General features: G+C 41.8%; 1 protein-coding gene across 1 annotated transcript in view; it reads left to right on the top strand.

Moving 5' to 3' along the window:
* LOC141085835 (very-long-chain enoyl-CoA reductase-like) overlaps nt 1–18956 on the top strand; it is a 72057-nt gene that overhangs the window by 32897 nt on the left and 20204 nt on the right. Inside the window, exons 2-7 of the mRNA XM_073571416.1 lie at nt 2869–2919; nt 6984–7035; nt 13283–13327; nt 13795–13898; nt 14812–14927; nt 15023–15128. Coding sequence (XP_073427517.1) covers nt 2869–2919; nt 6984–7035; nt 13283–13327; nt 13795–13898; nt 14812–14927; nt 15023–15128 — 474 coding nt within the window. The remainder of the gene's footprint in view (nt 1–2868; nt 2920–6983; nt 7036–13282; nt 13328–13794; nt 13899–14811; nt 14928–15022; nt 15129–18956) is intronic.

Genomic DNA, 18956 nt, shown 5'->3' with positions numbered 1-18956 from the left:
CACGAAATATAGACAGTGAAGTGTGGATGGATAGTCTAACACCACTGATGCTTAAGGTGCCTGGGCGACATAATTGTGGGCAAATTGCTGCTTCTGCTCGCTCTGGCACCCTACAGACGAAATGTGTGCCTGTCTCGGAGTTCTGCTATGTGTGGGGTGCATCACAAAACACTTACTTGTGGCCAGGGCTGGCACTAGGGAGTTTCGGGGCCCCCTTGAGACTCCGCCCAGGCTCCACCCCAGCCCCGCCTCCACCCCTCGAACTGTCCAGTCTCACTGCTTTCTTGGAAAAACTCTACTTCCACCAATCACACATCAACCATTCCCATCACCAGATCACACATATAGCCAGCAGCATTTGTTTTGGCCAAAAGATTTTTTTAAGCCGCCATCACGACAAGGTAGACTCTTTTGGCCGGGCCCTACTCTAACCTATTAAACATTTGATAAAATATCCAATACAGTTTAGGTATATTTTTATTTTTCAATTTTTAAAATGACCAATAATATCACATACAAGGGATGAATACCACCGCTTCATAACCACCACATATTGACCTATAATACCACATACAAGGAACAAATACCACCACACCATGTCCAGACCACATATTACTACCACATTGACCAAATAATATCACATACAGGGGTCAAATATACCGCACTCTGTCCAGACCACATATTACCACCACATGGTGATCAATAATACCACATACAAGGAACAAATGACACCACATGGTGATCAATAATACCACATACAAGGAACAAATGCCACCACACCATGACTAGAGCACATATTACCACCACATAGTGACTGAATACTACAATACTGATCAGTAATAAAAAAACACAATACTAATATCACCATAAGTGCCATTATACACAGGATATCTGTACTTAGTATGCAGTGTCTGTGTACAGGTAACACACTGACTCACCAGTGACGTCTCTAGGTAAAGTCCTTAATCTTTGCTTTTCATCTTCATCCAGCTCAGACCGTTGTTACTACTTCCAGCCAGGGCTTGTCTCTGCAGAAATATGTTATCTAGAGCACTGCCTGCTGAAAACATTACTTATTTTTTCCCGAAATTCTAAACTACACCAGATGAAGAGAAAAAGGCGACCGTGTCGCTCTGCACAGTAACAGGACCGCCCCCCATTTAAAACAGTATCCTCAAAAAATAAAATAAATACATCACTGCAGCAATAATATCCCTTTACTAGCCCCTATGGTAATAATATCCCCCGTGTGTCTCATTCCTGGCTCCAGCCATATGTTCTCCCATCCTGGCCCCATATATTCTCCCATCCTGCCCTCATGAGTATCCATTATACCCCATATGATCTCCCCATCCTGCCCCATCTGTGTCCATCATATCCATCCTGCCCCATGTCTCAATTCTGCCCTGGGCAGGATGGAGACATAGTCCATGTGTCTCCATTCTGCTGGTGAAACATATTGTGGCTTGCCGCTTTCAATAAAAAAACAAACAAAAACACTTTTCTCCTTTCCTGGCCGCGCTCCTGCGGCGATGATCCCTCCAGGCATTTCAAGCACGTACTCGCCGGCGATTGACAATGACGTCATATGCTAGCCACATGCACGCTGACATGAGCTGCCAGCCTCCAGTCTGCTGGCGGCTTTAACTATTGCCATGTGGGCCCACATAGCAATAGAGTAACTGAACCTGCATCTCGGAAGCAAGTTCATTTTCTGCCACTGGGGCCTGTCTGCTGATTGAGCCCCATATGCCAGTCAGGGCAGTAATGCCCTGATGGCAGCCCTGCTTTTGTGGCCCATAGGCCTCCACTGGTTCCAGGCTTTTATCTTCCAGAACCTTTGCAGACAGATTCACACGGAAGGTTTCTTGGGTTCTAGGTACAGGCTTACGCTGTCTCTAGCAGCCTATCGCATATGATTACTTCACCACACTCTCACATACCTTGACACTTCATGAACTTGGCATTAGCTCTCAGTTCCCCCTCCCTAATCTGGGTCGGCTGTTAAAGACCCGTAGAGTTTTATCTATTAAACAACATACATTATTATAAAACAAATTTAACTACTTAGGGTGTCAGAGTGGAAAATCATCTCCACCACTCCTACAGATGTAATATTGATGGCCTATCACAAAGATGGGTCATGAATTTTAGAGAATTGGGAAAACCCCTTTAAGGCTATGTGCACACACTGTGGTTTTTGCTGCGGTTCCGCTACAGTTTTGGCCGCAGCAGTTCTGCAGACAGGGTACAGTAGCATGTTATCCTATGGGATTTACAATTTTTTTCTGTGCACATGCTGCGGATTTTTAACTGTGGAAAAGCTGCGGTTTTGAATCTGCAGAAAGAAATGACATGTTAATTCTTTTCTGCGGCTTCTGCTGCGGTTTACCATCTTCTCCATTGTAAAGATGATAAACCGCAGGTCATTTTACCTGCGGTTCCGCAGATAAAAAATCCGCAGACCAATCCGCAGCGTGTGCACATAGCCTTAGACTATCATGTTACATCTACAAGTCTGTTCTCTTAGTACCCAGTATAGCACAAATTGTTGGCTACTAGGAGCTCTGAAAGAATACCGTGGACAGGTAGTTTGAGCCCAATGTGTTTGAGGAGACCTAGCCCACTCCTCTAAATCCAAGAGGGAAGTCATTGACTGGCAGTATGGGATTGACAGCAGCCATACGGCAGGATACCACTGCAATAATTTCTAGAATAATGTGTGTATATTAGTCCAGGTATAGCAACCACCCATGTACCAGTGAGGGGACATGCCATCTATGTGCCTTGGTTTTACAGTAATGTTTTCATGTTGATACGGGCCTTTAAGTGTGAAGATTTTTTTTATTTTTTTTTTTTCTATTTCAGGTGGAAATCCTGGACTGCAAAACCAAGCAGCAATTGTGCTTTCTAGATAAGGTAAGACATAAACACAGATGTATTTAAAGGGTTTGTGCCAAATTTGTAAATTATTGCCTATAGGCAAGGTATAGGGTATACCTATCCCATAACAATGCCAAACGATATGTTTAGCGTAAAGGCAACACAGCTCATCACCCTGAACACACCATCCCCACTGTCAAACATGATGGTGGACAGCATCGTGGTTTGGGCCTGCTTTTCTTCAGCAGGGACAGGGAAGATGGTAAAAATTGATGGGAAGATGGATGGAGCCAAATACAGGACCATTCTTGAAGACTTATTGGAGTCTGCAAAAGACCTGAGACTGGGATGGAGATTTGTCTTCCAACAAGACAATGATCCCAAACATAAAGCAAAATCTACAATGGAATGGTTCACAAATAAACATATCCAGGTGTTAGAATGGCCAAGTCAAAGTCCAGATCTGAATCTGTGGAAAGAGCTGAAAACTACTGTTCACAAACAATCTCCATCAAATCTCACTAAGCTCGAGCTGTTTGCCAAGGAAGAATGGGCAAGAATTTCAGTCTCTCGATGTACAAAACTGATAGCGACATACCCCAAGCAAATCGCAGCTGTAATTGCAGCAAAAGGTGGCGCCATAAAGTATTAAGTTAAAGGGGACGAATAATATTGCACGCCCCACTTTTCAGTTTTTTATTTCCACAAAAATTTAAAATAACCAATAAATTTCGTTCAACTTCACAATTGAGTCCCACTTGTTGATTCTTCACCAAAAATTTACATTTGGTATCTTTATGCTTGAAGCATGATATGTGGGAAAAGGTTGAAAAGTTCCAAGGGGCCAAATACTTTCACAAGGCAGTGTGTGTATGTATGTATATAGTATATGCGCATTTGTACACCTATACAATAATTGAATATTTCATGTGGCCTATTTTCTTTTATTTTTGTAGTACATAGCTGGGGGTCACACAGCTGGGACCCCTACCGAGCGTGACAATGAGGCTCTGAATCTAGCAGAGGTTACGCATTGGACCTCCACTCCATTTATGTTCTATAGTACAGTCATGGCCAAAAATTTAGAGAATGACACAAATATTATATTTTCACATGATCTGCTGGCCTCTGGTTTTTATGTGTGTTTGTCAGATGTTTTTATCACATACAGAAATATAATTGCAATCAAATTATGAGTAGCAAAAGGTTATATTGACAGTTAGAATGAGTTAATGCAGCAAGTCAATATTTGCAGTGTTGACCCTTCTTCTTCAGGACCTCAGCAATTCTCCCTGGCATGCTCTCAATCAACTACTGGATCAAATCCTGACTGATAGCAGTCCATTCTTGCAAAATCAATGCTTTTATTTCGTCTGAATTTGAAGGTTTTTGTTTGTCCACCCGTCTCTTGATGATTGACCACAAGTTCTCAATGGGATTAAGATCTGGGGAGTTTCCAGGCCATGGTCCCAAATCTCTGTTTTGTTCCCTGAGCCATTTAGTTATCACCTTTGCTTTATGGCAAGGTGCTCCATCATGTTGAAAAAGGCATTGTTGATCGCCAAACTGCTCTTGGACGGTTGGGAGAAGTTGCTCTTGGAGGACATTCTGGTACCATTCTTTATTCATGGCTGTGTTTTTAGGCAAGACTGAGAGAGAGCCCATTCCCTTGGCTGAGAAGCAACCCCACACATGAATGGTTTCAGGATGCTTGACAGTTGGCATGAGACAAGACTGGTGGTAGCGCTCACCTGGTCTTCTCCGAATAAGCCGTTTTCCAGATGTCCCAAACAATTGAAAAGGGGATTCATCAGAGAAAATGACTTTACCCCAGTCCTCAGCAGTCCACTCCCTGTACCTCTTGCAGAATATCAGTCTGTCCATGATGTTTTTTCTGGAGAGAAGTGGCTTCTTTGCTGCCCTCCTTGAGACCAGGCCTTGTTCCAAGAGTCTCCGCCTCAGTGTGTGTGCAGATGCACTCACACCTGCCTGCTGCCATTCCTGAGCAAGCTCTGTACTGCTGGTAGCCCGATCCCGCAGCTGAAACACTTTTAAGAGACGGTCCTGGCGCTTGCTGGTCTTTCTTGGGCGCCCTGGAGCCTTTTTGGCAACAAGGGAACCTCTTGTTGACTGAGGTGCAATCTTTCTAGCTGCGATACTCTTCCCTGTTAGGCCATTTTTGTGCAGTGCAATGATGACTGCACGTGTTTCTTTAGAGATAACCATGGTTAACAGAAGAGAAACAATGATGCCAAGCACCAGCCTCCTTTTAAAGTGTCCAGTGATGTCATTCTTACTTAATCATGACAGATTGATCTCCAGCCCTGTCCTCATCAACACCCACATCTGTGTTCATGGAGCAATCACAGAAACGATGTTAGCTGGTCCTTTTAAGGCAGGGCTGCAATGATGTTGAAATGTGTTTTGGGGGATAAAGTTCATTTTCTAGGCAAATACTGACTTTGCAAGTAATTGCTGTTAAGCTGATCACTCTTTATAACATTCTGGAGTATATGCAATTTGCCATTAGAAAAAATGAAGCTGTAGACTTTGTAAAAATTAATATTTGTGTCATTCTCTAAACTTTTGGCCATGACTGTACGGTCGTCATTTTCCGAGACCCATAATGTTTCCATTTTTCAGGCAATGGAGCTGTGTAATGGCTTATTTCTTTGCGGTGCAAGATGATGTTTTTATGGATTTCTTTTTGCAAATTTTGAAATGAAATGTGTTGTGAGACAGAGCAAAGTGGAGTGAATACCGGTATATCACACAGTTTTTAATTACTCCATTGACTTAAGGCACAAAGCTGTCGAAGAGTTATTCAACACCCATGTTGCTCCTGTGAAAAAAATAACTGCTCCTTTTAAAAGGTTTTCCTACAAGTAAAGTTCACTTTCATAAATAGATCTTGGAATAAAAACAAGTTTCACAATTGGATGTGTTTTAAGTTTTTTATGTTGACGCATCCAATTGTGGAACATATTTTGATTCCAAGATCTAGTGTTGAAAATGTACGGTACTTAGCCTCAAGGTGTTTCCCCATGAACAATGTGCCCACATTAGCGTTTTTAAATGCTCAGAAAACCGGACTTCTTCCCAGAAATCGCACGTTTTTTATTTCCGTGCGTTTTTTGTTCGCTTTTTGCACAAAAAATGTGCGTTTTGATGCGTTTTTTTCTGCGCGGTTTATGGGAGAATTGGAAATGGCTAAAAACGCGAAGCTATGCAGAAAATAAGGAGCATGCTGCGTTTTTAGCCGCTAAGCGTCTTCTGAGCAGAAAAAAACGCATGCATTGGCACAAAAAGCCAAAAATGCATTAAATTGAATGGGAAGCTGCTTTTAAGCATTTCTGAAGTGTCTGATCCGGCACAAACGCTTCAAAAACGCTTAAAAAAAACCGCAATGTGGGCACACAGCCTTAAACTTAAGTGGGTTCTCCAGAGATAAATGTATTTCAATGTACATTCTGTGTAAACCTATAAAAGCTCATAACCCTCAGTCTGTTTTTTAGCTGTAATTTGTCTTGGGGCTTAAAAGCCAGCCCCCCGACCGGGGCTTAAAATCCAGCCCCCTGACCGCGGCTTATCACCGTCTGTTTGCAGGTTTGATTCTTTTCCCCCTTCCCTCAGTTTTGTTCTGCTCTGGTTTTGCATGTTCACAGCTTGTATGTGACCTATCATTTCCCTCTTCCTCAGCTCTCACTCCACACTCCTTGACAGGTGACATATAAGCTGTGATGGTGCCGACACAGTGCAAAATGAGTCAAGGAGGAGGGACATCAAACCCGCACAAAGACTGTGTTAAGCCTTGGTGAGGGGATGATTATGAGCAACAAGACTATTGCCGCTCCCCCTGATCTCCATTGTGACCTCCCGTAAGGTAGGGGAGCAGCAGCGGTGCTGTGACATGAGAACACTGTGAGATGTAGTTATATAACCTGAGGTTACTTATAAGTACAGGCAGAGGGATATGAGCCTTCATAGTGTTAGACAGAATGTGGAGTGAAATAGATTTATCTCCCCAGAGTACTGTTTCCACCTAACATTTTTAGTAACTTTTAACTCCTTTTTTTTTTTTTTTTTTTCCCCCCCCGTAGGTAGAACCAAATGTTACAGTTAACGACATCAAATTGATGTTCCATAAATGTTGTAAGTATTATCGTATCTGTTCTTTTATTACGTGTGTGTGTGTATGTGTGTATGTATATGTATATGTGTGTATATATATATATATATATATATGTATATGTGTGTGTGTATGTATGTGTATATATATATATATATATATATATATATATATATATATATATATATATATATATATATATAATTAGTATTTACAATTTTTTTTTTTTTTTTTTTTTTGTGACGTGCCCATATGTAGAGTAGAAGAAAAAAAACAAACCAGCAAATGATGAACCTGGTGCAGTCATTTTTCTTTTTTTTTTTTTTATTGACTTGTGGATGTATTTAGCGGAAAAATTCTTCAAAATTGTGCCTGTAGTCCATGAATCTTGCGCAAAATCAAAAATGTTCTCTTTTTTTTTTTTTTTTTACCCTTTTTTTGCAACATTTTAGCTTATATTTAGCTAGTATATTGCAAAAATTACCAACCTACATAAAATCACTGGACTGGAGTATAGCTGTGCAAAAACGTTATGACTTTGATAAAATCACAATTGATGAGTCGCCTGAAAACATCCCCAAAACCACCCAGCGCGGTGAACATATAAAATAGAGCGTATCCAAGGTGTAAATTAAAACAAGAATAAGGCACAACAATAAAAAGGCAAAAACTAAACACAAAAATGCGTCACTATATCGGGCCTAGCCTCCTCTAACCTAAATCTGCTAAAGTAAAAGGAAATGTAATAAAAATAATGATTACATAGAAAGTTTTACTCTAGCACTGGCGAATGACCGCCACCATTCTCTTTTGGACAAGTGTTATAAAATAGCAAGCAATTTATATTTTTATTTGTACTTTAAAGGGTTTATCCAGGACTTTAACATTGATGGCCTATCCTCAATATAAGTCATTAATGTCTGATCGGTGTCTGTGACCCCTGGCATGCCTACCGATCAACTGCTCCTGGTATCGGCAGCAGCCGGAACTGCTCAGTTACAGAACAGCTCCGTCGACTGTATGGTGGCTGCGGCCAGGTACTGCACATACACAATCTATTCAAATCAATAGGTGGCGGATGTGCAGTTCCTTGCTGTGGCCACTATTCCGTTGTTGGAACTGTCCAGCTCCATAATTAAGCAGTTCCGGTCGCTGCTGACATCAGGAACAGATGATCGGCAGAGGATAGGACATTGATGACCTATCCTAAGGTCCTAAGTTCTGGACAACCCCTTTAAATTTGTGAAAGTTGAGCTGATCTTTGTTTTCACATACTGACATATGAGGAGCTCAGAATGATAAGCATTGCAAACTCTCCTACGAGCTCACTGGTGGATACTCAGTTAACTCATTCTACAGCTAGCCATGTACAGTGCAAAACAGTCTGTGTACAAGCAAATAGTGCACATTTTGTAGTGAATCCCAATTTCAAAATGTATTTTATTTAGTTACCGTACATGCATGTATTTTTTTACTAAAAATCCATTGCCCCAAAGGTGTCAGTGTTATTTAATTTACACAAGATTTTCTGCAGTTGTACGTAGATTTCTTAAAAACTGATGTGGAAGTTCTGATAGAGGATCGTCATTACCGACCATCATTTCTTCTACATTAGAGCAAATGACAGAAGAGTATGATGTACCCGCGTACTGTAGAGTCTGTTGCTTAGCAATGGCCCAAATATGTTTTGGCCTCTGCCTAGTAATAGAGATAAGAAATAATTTCCATAGGAAACTTCTTTTTTTTTTTTTTTTTTTTCTTTTAAACCAGAGTTTCCCTGCAACGTAAAACTTGGTTAAAACCACTCGGGCTGCTGCCTAGCAAACGTACAAACAAAATTATTGGCAAGCCTGAAAACTCTTTCCAATTGCAAATATTTCTATAAAGTTATATTTGACTTACAAATCTAACAAAGATGCAGCCAATATTGGGATCTGCTGACCAGGTCGGGGTCATGTAAGGGTACGCAGTATAAGGCAAAGTTCACATTGGACATTTTTTGCTGCTTTTTTTTTTTAATGCTCATTTTCAGCTGTTTTACATTTCCAGCGAAGCCTATGAGATTTCAGAAATTTCATGCACACACGTGTGTTTGTTTTTTTTTTTTTTTGTCACCAGTATTTTCTGCTGTGCATGGTTTTTTTGCACAGTGGAGCACGTCACTACTTTCAGCATTTTTCACCCATTGACTTGAATGGGTGGTGAAAAAAAACGCTGCAAAAAACACAAATATCGGGCTTCTTTCCTGCCAAGGCATCAAGTTTTGCTGCATAAAACCCCTCTGAAAAAACTCCTTAGTGTGAACTTGCCCTAAAGGGCTCGTGCGCATAACCGTTTTAATCGGATGAGTGCTATCTGTAGTCTGGGCCGATAGCACTCGTACCCAGGTTATTCTATGAGGCCGCGCACATGTCCGTGTTTTTTTTTTTTTTTTTTTTTTTCTCGGAGAAAAAAATTGTAGGTAGCATACACAATTTGCCTCCGACAATCGGATCGCACTCGCCTGTTCAAGTCTATGGGTCCGTGAGGAAAAAAATCAGCCCACCCTAGGATGACATCTGAATGTAATGTGATTTTTCAGGAACTGATCTATTGAAGAATGTGGATGATTTTTTTTTTTTTTTTTTTTTTTTTTCCCTCACTCCATCTCTGAGAAAATCTGATCCCAGATGAGTCCGATTAGCATAATCAGACCATTTTTATCAGATTGAGAGAGAATGGGAATGTGCGCGGTTCCGTTATGGTGAACACACAGCTTTTTTTTTTTTTTTTTTTTTTGTGCTAATGATTTGTGTTCAACACAAAAGCTAAAATATGAGGCAAAGAAGCCCCATATCCAAGTAAGTTTATCCAATGAGGACATTCTCCAGCAGATAGAACACCGTGGAGCCTATACTTTGGCTATGTGCATGGATCCAGTATCTTCAAAAGAAAAATCTGCTATGAATACTGATGTGTTGGCAGGAAAAACTCTGCGTAAAATTCACACTTTTTTTTTTTTTCTTCCCATCACTAAAATGGATGAAAAACGCTGAAAGAATTGACATGCTGCAGATCACAAAGGAATAAAATAAGCAACATGTAGATGAGATTTCCAAAATCTCATTCACTTTGCAGCAACTGTAAAATGCTGCAGTTTTTTTTTTTCTTTTTTTTTTTTTTTTTTTTTTTTTTCCCCCCAAACACAAAAATGCTATGGGATGATTATTGTTATTATTTAATCTTCAGTTCATTATTGGAGCCAGAAAAAAAATGCGTGTAAAAACACATGAAGTTTTCCTCCATGCATACGTCACTGTTTTGATTAATTTTTCAGTCTCCAAATCAAATGCAATGGTATATGTAATGCGGCCAAACTCTGAGCAATTTCTGCATATAAGTAACAGCCGTTCAATTCTATTCTCTATATCAGTGACTTGTCCCCATGTGTCCTATAGAACATGCAGTAAGAGCATCGTACTGAGGGCTCGCTCACACGAGCAGTGATTCTCAGATTATGGTAACGACGCTCTGCTCAAACTTCGATTACAGTTTGAGCCGAGCGTTAGTTTACTGTGATCGGATGCTCTCGTATGTATCACAGGTACTGAGAAATTAAGTTCTCCATCTTCTTCATTCTGTGTCCTCGGTAATCTGATTTCAGTCTCATGACTTCTGAGTGCAGTCCGATGTTTTACACATACCCGTAGAACCTTATGGGTGTCTGTGCGTGATCAAATTTGTAGAGCCACTTGCAGGGTGCTGCGATTCCACCCCCCCACCTCAGCTTGAGAAAAAAACATAACAGCAACAGCAGTGTCTCATAGATTTACATTGGTTTGAGTGATATCAGATAAAATATCAGTTAGCACTCTGCCCTGTTATACGATCATGTCAGCGAGCCCTGATAGTCAGACATGATGGTAGTGGTGTGATGTGTTCGGGATACATTACAGGATAATGGGCTATTTTAAATACCAAAGTGACTGAATACTACAATACTGATCATTTAATAAAAAACAATACTAATAACACTAATATCAGTGATATTATACACATGAGCTCTGTATATAGTGTACAGGTAATGTTGTGATCACCAGTGACATTATACACATGAGCTCTGTATATAGTGTACAAGTAATACAGTGATCACCAGTGACCTTGTATACAGGAGCTCTGTATATAGTGTACAGATAATACAATGATCACCAGTGACATTATACACAAGAGCTCTGTATATAGTGTGTGGAGTGTAAGAACAGGTAATATTATGACGACTTACCAGTGACATGTTAAGTTGAACTCCTTCATATTCACTTTTCCTCTTCATCCAGTGCAGACCACGATCACTTGTTCCAGCCAGGATTAATCTCTGCAGAAAATAACACACGGTCATCTATAACTGATCGTTTGTAGAATACATTCCCCACTTTTTTCCCCAGCTTCTACACTGCACCAGATGAAGGAAAAAAATGGCGTATCGCCGCCCTGCACAGTGACATGACCTCCCTTTTGTCGCCCCCCCCCCCCCCCATGGAAAACAATAATGCTCAAAAGTAAAATATATTACAGCAGTAATCATATCCCCCAATTGGCCCGTACAGTAATTATGTCCCCCACGTGCCACCATAAATCAATAATGTATATTCTTCACTCTTGCTCCAATCTGTAATAAATTAAAATAAAAAAAAAACATTCTTCTTACCTGTCCGTGGTCAGCACTGTCCTTTTCTTGCTTCATTTGTGGTGTGGACTTGCTGACGCATGGCAGTGATGTCATACGCCGGCGACATGTGCCTCGACATTAGCTGCCATCTCTGCAGCTATTTTAATTATTGTGGTGCAGGAAGGGCTTCCTGCTCCACATTATGTCAACTGAATGTGCGTCTGATGAAGCACATTCAGTTGAAACTGGTGAGGTGTCCTTCGGAACCAGATCGGGGGCTGAAACTTTAATCTGTTCTCCCGAACCTGCAGGAACCGGCTGAATACCACCCCTGTATCAGTGGAATACTTGGCTGTATATAATATACAAGGCTATACAGGCAATTTTAGTTAAAGCATAACCAACCCACACAGTTTAACCCATTACAAAATGGCCAAGGGTGGTGGAAACAAAGAATCAGTACTCGTTTACTAACTTAGCACTGTGTCCCCCGCTGGCCTCCTTGCTTATTTTTCCAGCAAAAGGGATCATTGCCAGCTGCCTTTTCATTCCGTCTGATCCAGGAGATTGATTCATATAGCTTTTACAGAATGTGAAGGCTGCTGCGTTGCCGATTGGCAGCAGCGGTTATGTGATGCCATCTGCCAGAAAAGGAAAAGAGAGCGGCAAGGGACAAAGTGCAGAGCAGGGGCATTGGTCTCCGACCACCCTTGACCCAGTTAGAAAGGGTTTTTTTTAGCTAATAAACTGCAGGAAAGTAGGTTACATCTGAACTGTTAAACGGTTGTCCATTACAGTCCATAGATCATAAATATTAAAGGGAATCTGTCACCCCACTTTTCGAGTATCAGCTGCCGGCACCGCCATCAGGGCTTATCTACAGCATTCTGTAATGCTGTAGATAAGCCCCCAATGTAACCTGAAAGATAAGAAAAGTGAGTTGTATTATACTCACCCAGAGGCGGTCCGGGTCTGGTTTTGGTCCGATGGGTGTCGTAGTCCGGTCCAGCACCTCTCATCTTCTAACGGTGACGTCCTCTTCTTTGCTTCCCATTGTGGCTTCGGCGCAGGCGCACTGCTCAGCCCTGTTGAGGGGAGAGCAGAGTACTGCAGTGCGTTGGTGCTGGGAGAGGTCCGGCGCCTGCACACTGCAGTATTCTGCTCTGCCCTCAACAGGGCAGAGCAGTGCGCCTGCGCAGGAGCCATGAAAGGCAGCAATGAAGAGGACGTCATCATTAGAAGATGGGAGGCGCCGGACTGGACCGCGACACCCATCGGACCAAAACAAGACCACCCCTGGGTGAGTATAATATAACTAATTTTTCTTATCTTTCAGGTTACATCGGGGGCTTATCTATAGCATTACAGAATGCTGTAGATTAGCCCCTGATGGCGGTGCCGGCAGCTGATACTCGAAAAATGGGGTGACAGATTCCATTTAAATAAAAACAGGCAAACTTGGCACAATATTGATTGGAAAATTATACAAGTAGGGGGCATCTAGTAATGAGATTTTAGAAATCCATTTTCCAAGTGGCAAAGGTGAGTTTTTTCGATTTAGACTACACATTTCCATTTCTTGTGTTTCGCTTTTTGTTTTCTAAAGCTTATTTCTTCTCTTGCAGATCCTCAGTGGTATCCAGCAAGACAATCAATACGGTTAGACCCCAGTATGTAGGGGACATTCCCTTAGGAGTAAATAACTTTTAAACCAAGTTTTTCTTTACTTTTGATAATGTTCATATGGAAGAGGCTTCTCATCATCTTCTCCCTGAGCACCATCACTTAGCCTCATCTGATTATTAAGAATTCACATTAGTTTATACAATGTTCCTTTGTGCTGGATTATGCAGAATTTGGTGTTTTATAACCTAAAATTTTTACATTAAAACTATAAGGCTACAGATAGATATATATAATTTTACGTTTTTATTGTGGAGCTTTTATTATACTACAGTGTAAATCCGCACGAGTCCCTTTATCCATGGTCTAGTGTAACCTATATAAGAAATCATCAGAAATATTTAACTATACCACTTTAATATCATCTACATAGGACACTGATTTCTCCAGAGGAGACAGAAGTCTGAACATTATGTACTGTACATTTACAAGTATTTCCATGTTTTCAATATAGAGGGAAGGTCATTAAAAGACGAAGAAGTCCTGCGAGAGCTTCCAGTTGGCACCACAGCTACCTTATATTTTAGAGATTTAGGTCCTCAAATTGGATGGACTATGGTAATCCGTCAAATTATTAATCTATAGTTAAAATAAAAGGGTTTTCCAATTTGCTGGAAAAAAAATTGTGGCTAAAGCTCCTTGCAGATGTTTTCCTTTGTGGGATTTGATCCCAGTGCTGCAAAGTAACAGTGCTAATTACTAAGTCGCCATACAGTGCTAACCACTGAGCCACCTTGCTGCTACAGATTAAGTCCAATATTGTAGTTCTGCCTCATTCACATGTCTGCAGTCAATCTTTTTTCTGCTATTCAGTTCCATTATGCAGACGTGAATTTTAGATACTTGTTTGTAATATGGAGTAAAGCTGAGATGTTAACAGGGTCAACTGTAGTGGAAAGCTCCAATGCAGAATTGTGACTGGTCAGTCAGGTCATCCTGATATACATTGGCTCAAAATCGCCATCCACCCCAATGTCCATATGATTGCAGCTGTTAAATCTATTTCTGATGTGGATGGCTCTTTGACACTACACAAAGGTCCTGATTGATCATCTTCTTTTCTCGTCTTTTGGTTTTCATTGCCATTTTCTGTGCCAAATTCGGGGTACGGAGTACTTGAATTTTGAATCGGCTTTAACCTTTCTTGCGACTTTTTTGCTAAAAAAAAAAAAAAAAGCCAAAAATTGTGTTTAAAAAAAAAAAAAAAAAAAAATTGTTTGGGGCGTACAGAAAATCGCTTCAGGGGGAACCTGGAGCATGTTTGCATAAAAAAAAAAGTAGCTCCTTTTTGAAATGTTGCAAATCATGAATGGGGTAAAACATCTGGAAAGTCTAAAATCCACCCACAAACTGAAATAAAAAAATCAGACATATAAAGTGACTTTATAAAAGGCGACATTGAAAAAGTGAATATCGTACAAACAAAACTACACTGGTGATTCAATATCTGTTTTTTTTTTTTTTTTTGCAGGTTTTTCTAACAGAATATGCAGGGCCACTTTTTGTATATTTTTTGTTCTATTTCCGGATGCCTTTTTTCTACGGATTAGCCAAGGCTTTTACATCAAGTCCTCACTCCGTCGTTCAGTAAGTTCCGTGTTGAAGTAACGTTGCCTTTGCTTGATGTTCGGCTCGGAGATGGGATGTTGTAACCTGCTGATGAGACGCATTTTCTTCTCCAGCTTGGCTTGCTGCTGTCATTCCTTCCACTATATCAAAAGATTGATAGAAACAATATTTGTTCATCGATTTTCCCATGGAACAATGCCGCTGAAGAGTATAGTAAAGGTAAGGCGTACGGCTGCTTTTGTAGCATCCATTCACGAGTATAGACCGAAGTACAGTCCCTGTACATGGAGAATGGTTGGGAAACCCTTCTATGCTCATATCTGTGATGTACGGGGGTAAATCAATATCTGTTGCTTTTACTGCAATCAATGTATCAATACTTGGGTGTACTAAGAATATGCCTAATGAAGGATGATCCTTTTCAGTCTTTGTACTAAAATGTATATGTAAAAATGATACAAATATTTGTATGTGATATGTAAATGCTTGTCCCCTTATGTTGTGAGGTCAAGAAACTTTTCAAAGTGCTTTATGATCCATGTAGTGCTGGACATGTGTTTATTTGACCACAACATTTTATTGGGTCCTGGTGTCTCAATTTAGTGTGATTGATTAACGAGAAGAGAGAGCCAAAAAAAAACAACTTGGCCTTAACCTCCTATATATTCAGACCTAGCTAGGGGGAGCATTTATGCAGGGGTGGCATTTATGCACATGTAATGGAAGTACATGTATCAAAGTACTTCTGGCAGTTATAACATGGCAGTTAGACAGGGCAGGAGACAGGTAAGACATTTATATACATCTACTCCCTGTACATTTGGAGTACAACAAATATATACCATATGCATTTGTGTAATGTATATCCTTGCCGCTGCATTCACACACATCCACCGCCCTGGCATTAACTCTCCACACTCCATCCATATTGGCCCCTCGCTTCTTTCCTCTCCTATGTATAGCACTCACGCTCTTTTCACATTGTTAAATTGCACAGATCCAGGCAGTCCCACCATTCAACACCAGAGACGCTCTCACAAATCACTTAACCATCTGCTCACTCTTTCTATCCTCCTTCTCCTAGTCGCAGGAGACATTGCTCCCAACCCTGGTCCCCCATGTTATAGAAAGTCAAACCCCCCCACTGCTAAACTCAGAAACCCCTCTAATCTTATTAATATTCCCTGCATGCCATCTGTCTCTCTTAATTGTGCACTTTGGAATTCTCGCTCAGTGTGTAACAAACTCTCCTTCATTCATGACTTCTTCCTTTCTAATTCTCTTAACCTCCTGGCTCTTACTGAAACCTGGATCCAGCAGTCAGATACTACCGCTGCTGCTGCTCTTTCATACGGGGGGCTACACTTCTCTCATACCCCAAGATCAGACAATAGAGCTGGTGGAGGCGTTGGTCTGCTCCTATCACCAAAATGTACCTTTCAGGTTATCCCTCAAGTACCCTCACTTGTCTTCCCTTCTTTTGAGGTCCATGCCGTCAGACTCTACACCCCTTTCTCCATGCAAGTGGCGGTGGTGTATCGTCCTCCCGGCCCCTCCCATCAGTTCCTGGATCATTTTGCCACTTGGCTTCCACATTTTCTCTCCTGTGACATCCCTACCCTCATCATGGGAGATTTCAACATCCCCATTGCTCTTCCCCTCTCCCCATCTGCTACTCACCTTTTATCTCTAACCTCCTCGTTTGGCCTTTCGCAGCTTACTAATTCTCCAACGCATGAAGACGGAAACTCCCTCGACTTGGTCTTCTCTCGGCTTTGTGCAGTGGATGATTTTGCAAACTCCCCTCTCCCGCTCTCTGACCACAATCTTCTTTCATTCTCTATAAAGAACTGCCAGGCTGCTCAGGTCACCCCCACTGTCCAGACTTATAGAAACATACAGGCCATTAACACCCAGAAACTTCTGAAGAACTTGCAGTCTTCATTGGCCCCTATCTCCTCCCTCTCATGTCCTGATTCTGCATTGAAGCATTACAATGTAACACTTCAAAGTGCCCTGGATGAATTTGCACCCCCTATAAATAGAACACCACAACGCAGACGGCGACAACCCTGGCACACGGTGCAAACACATTTCCTGCAGCGGTGCTCCAGGTGCGCCGAACGTCTGTGGAGAAAATCCAATCTACACGAAGATTTCATCCATTTTAAGTTTATGCTTAGAACATACAACACTGCCCTTCACCTCTCCAAACAAACCTATTTCAACACCCTCATCACCTCACTGTCCAACAACCAGAAACGTCTCTTTGACACTTTTCATTCTCTACTCAATCCAAGAGTACAGGCCCCAACCACGGAGCTCCGAGCTGACGATCTGGCCAATTACTTCAAAGAAAAAATTGACCAGATCCGACAGGAAATTATCTCCAAATCCCCTCATACCATGCACTGTCCTCCCTCCCCCACTGCATCTAACTCACTCTCTGATTTTGAACCAGTCACAGAAGAAGAAGTAAGCAGGCTCCTTGCATCTTCTTGCCCAACTACTTGCACCAGTGACCCATTTCCGTCACATCTCCTCCAGTCCCTTTCCCCTGCTGTCACCCCTCACCTAACTAAAATATTTAACCTCTCTCTCTCTTCTGGTATTTTTCCCTCCTCATTTAAGCATGCCATCATACATCCACTACTTAAAAAACCATCCCTCGACCAAAACTGTGCCGCTAACTATAGACCTGTCTCTAATCTTCCCTTCATCTCTAAACTCCTGGAACGCCTGGTCCACTCCCGTCTTATCCGCTATGTCTCAGAAAACTCTGTTCTCGACTCTCTCCAATCCGATTTCCGCTCTCTACACTCCACCGAAACTGCCCTCACTAAAGTCTCTAATGATCTGCTAACAGCTAAATCAAATGGTCATTACTCCATGCTAATTCTCTTGGATCTCTCTGCAGCATTCGACACTGTGGATCATCAGCTCCTCCTCACTATGCTCCATTCCATTGGCCTCAAGGACACCGTTCTCTCCTGGTTCTCCTCCTATCTCTCCGACCGCTCCTTTACTGTTTCTTTTGCCGGTTCCTCCTCCTCTCACCTTCCCCTTACTGTTGGGGTTCCTCAAGGATCGGTTCTAGGCCCCCTCCTCTTCTCCTTGTACACTGCCCCTATTGGTCAAACAATCAGTAGATTTGGTTTCCAGTACCATCTCTATGCTGATGACACCCAATTATACGCTTCTTCTCCTGACATCACGCCAGCCTTTCTAGAAAACACTGGCGATTGTCTAAACGCTGTGTCTAATATCATGTCCTCACTATATCTGAAACTGAACCTGTCAAAGACTGAACTCCTGGTGTTTCCTCCCGCTACTAATGTACCTATACCCGACATTGCTATTTCTGTGTGTGGTTCCACTATTACTCCCCAGCAACATGCCCGCTGTCTTGGGGTCATACTTGATTCCGAGCTTTCCTTTGCCCCCCCACATTCGATCACTGGCTCGCTCTTGTCATCTGCACCTCAAAAACATTTCTAGAATTCGACCTTTTCTTACTTTTGACTCTGCAAAAACTCTTACTGTTTCTCTTATTCATTCTCGTCTCGACTATTGTAACTCTCTTCTAATCGGTCTCCCTCTTACCAAACTCTCCCCTCTCCAATCTGTCTTGAATGCTGCAGCCAGGATCATATTCCTCACCAATCGTTACACCGATGCCTCTATCTTGTGCCAGTCATTACACTGGCTACCCATCCACTCCAGAATTCAGTATAAACTTATTACCCTGACCCACAAAGCCCTCCATGGCTCAGCACCACCCTACATCTCCTCCCTTGTTTCAGTATACCACCCTACCCGCGCCCTCCGTTCTGCTGATGACCTGAGGTTAGTATCCTCAATAGTCAGAACCTCCCACTCCCGTCTCCAAGACTTTACACGTGCCGCGCCAATTCTTTGGAATGCACTTCCCAGGTCAATACGATTAGTCCCCAATCCCCACAATTTTAAGCGTGTCCTGAAAACGCATTTATTCAGACTGGCCTATCGCCTCAACACATTAACCTAACCTATCCCTGTGTGGCAGAG

Source organism: Dendrobates tinctorius, unplaced genomic scaffold, assembly GCF_039654945.1.
Source record: "Dendrobates tinctorius isolate UK_male_01 unplaced genomic scaffold, ASM3965494v1 ptg000029l, whole genome shotgun sequence".
In the NCBI taxonomy this organism is placed as follows: domain Eukaryota; kingdom Metazoa; phylum Chordata; class Amphibia; order Anura; family Dendrobatidae; genus Dendrobates; species Dendrobates tinctorius.
Note: the sequence above shows the minus strand (reverse complement) of the source record. Positions and strands in the feature narration are given on the sequence as shown.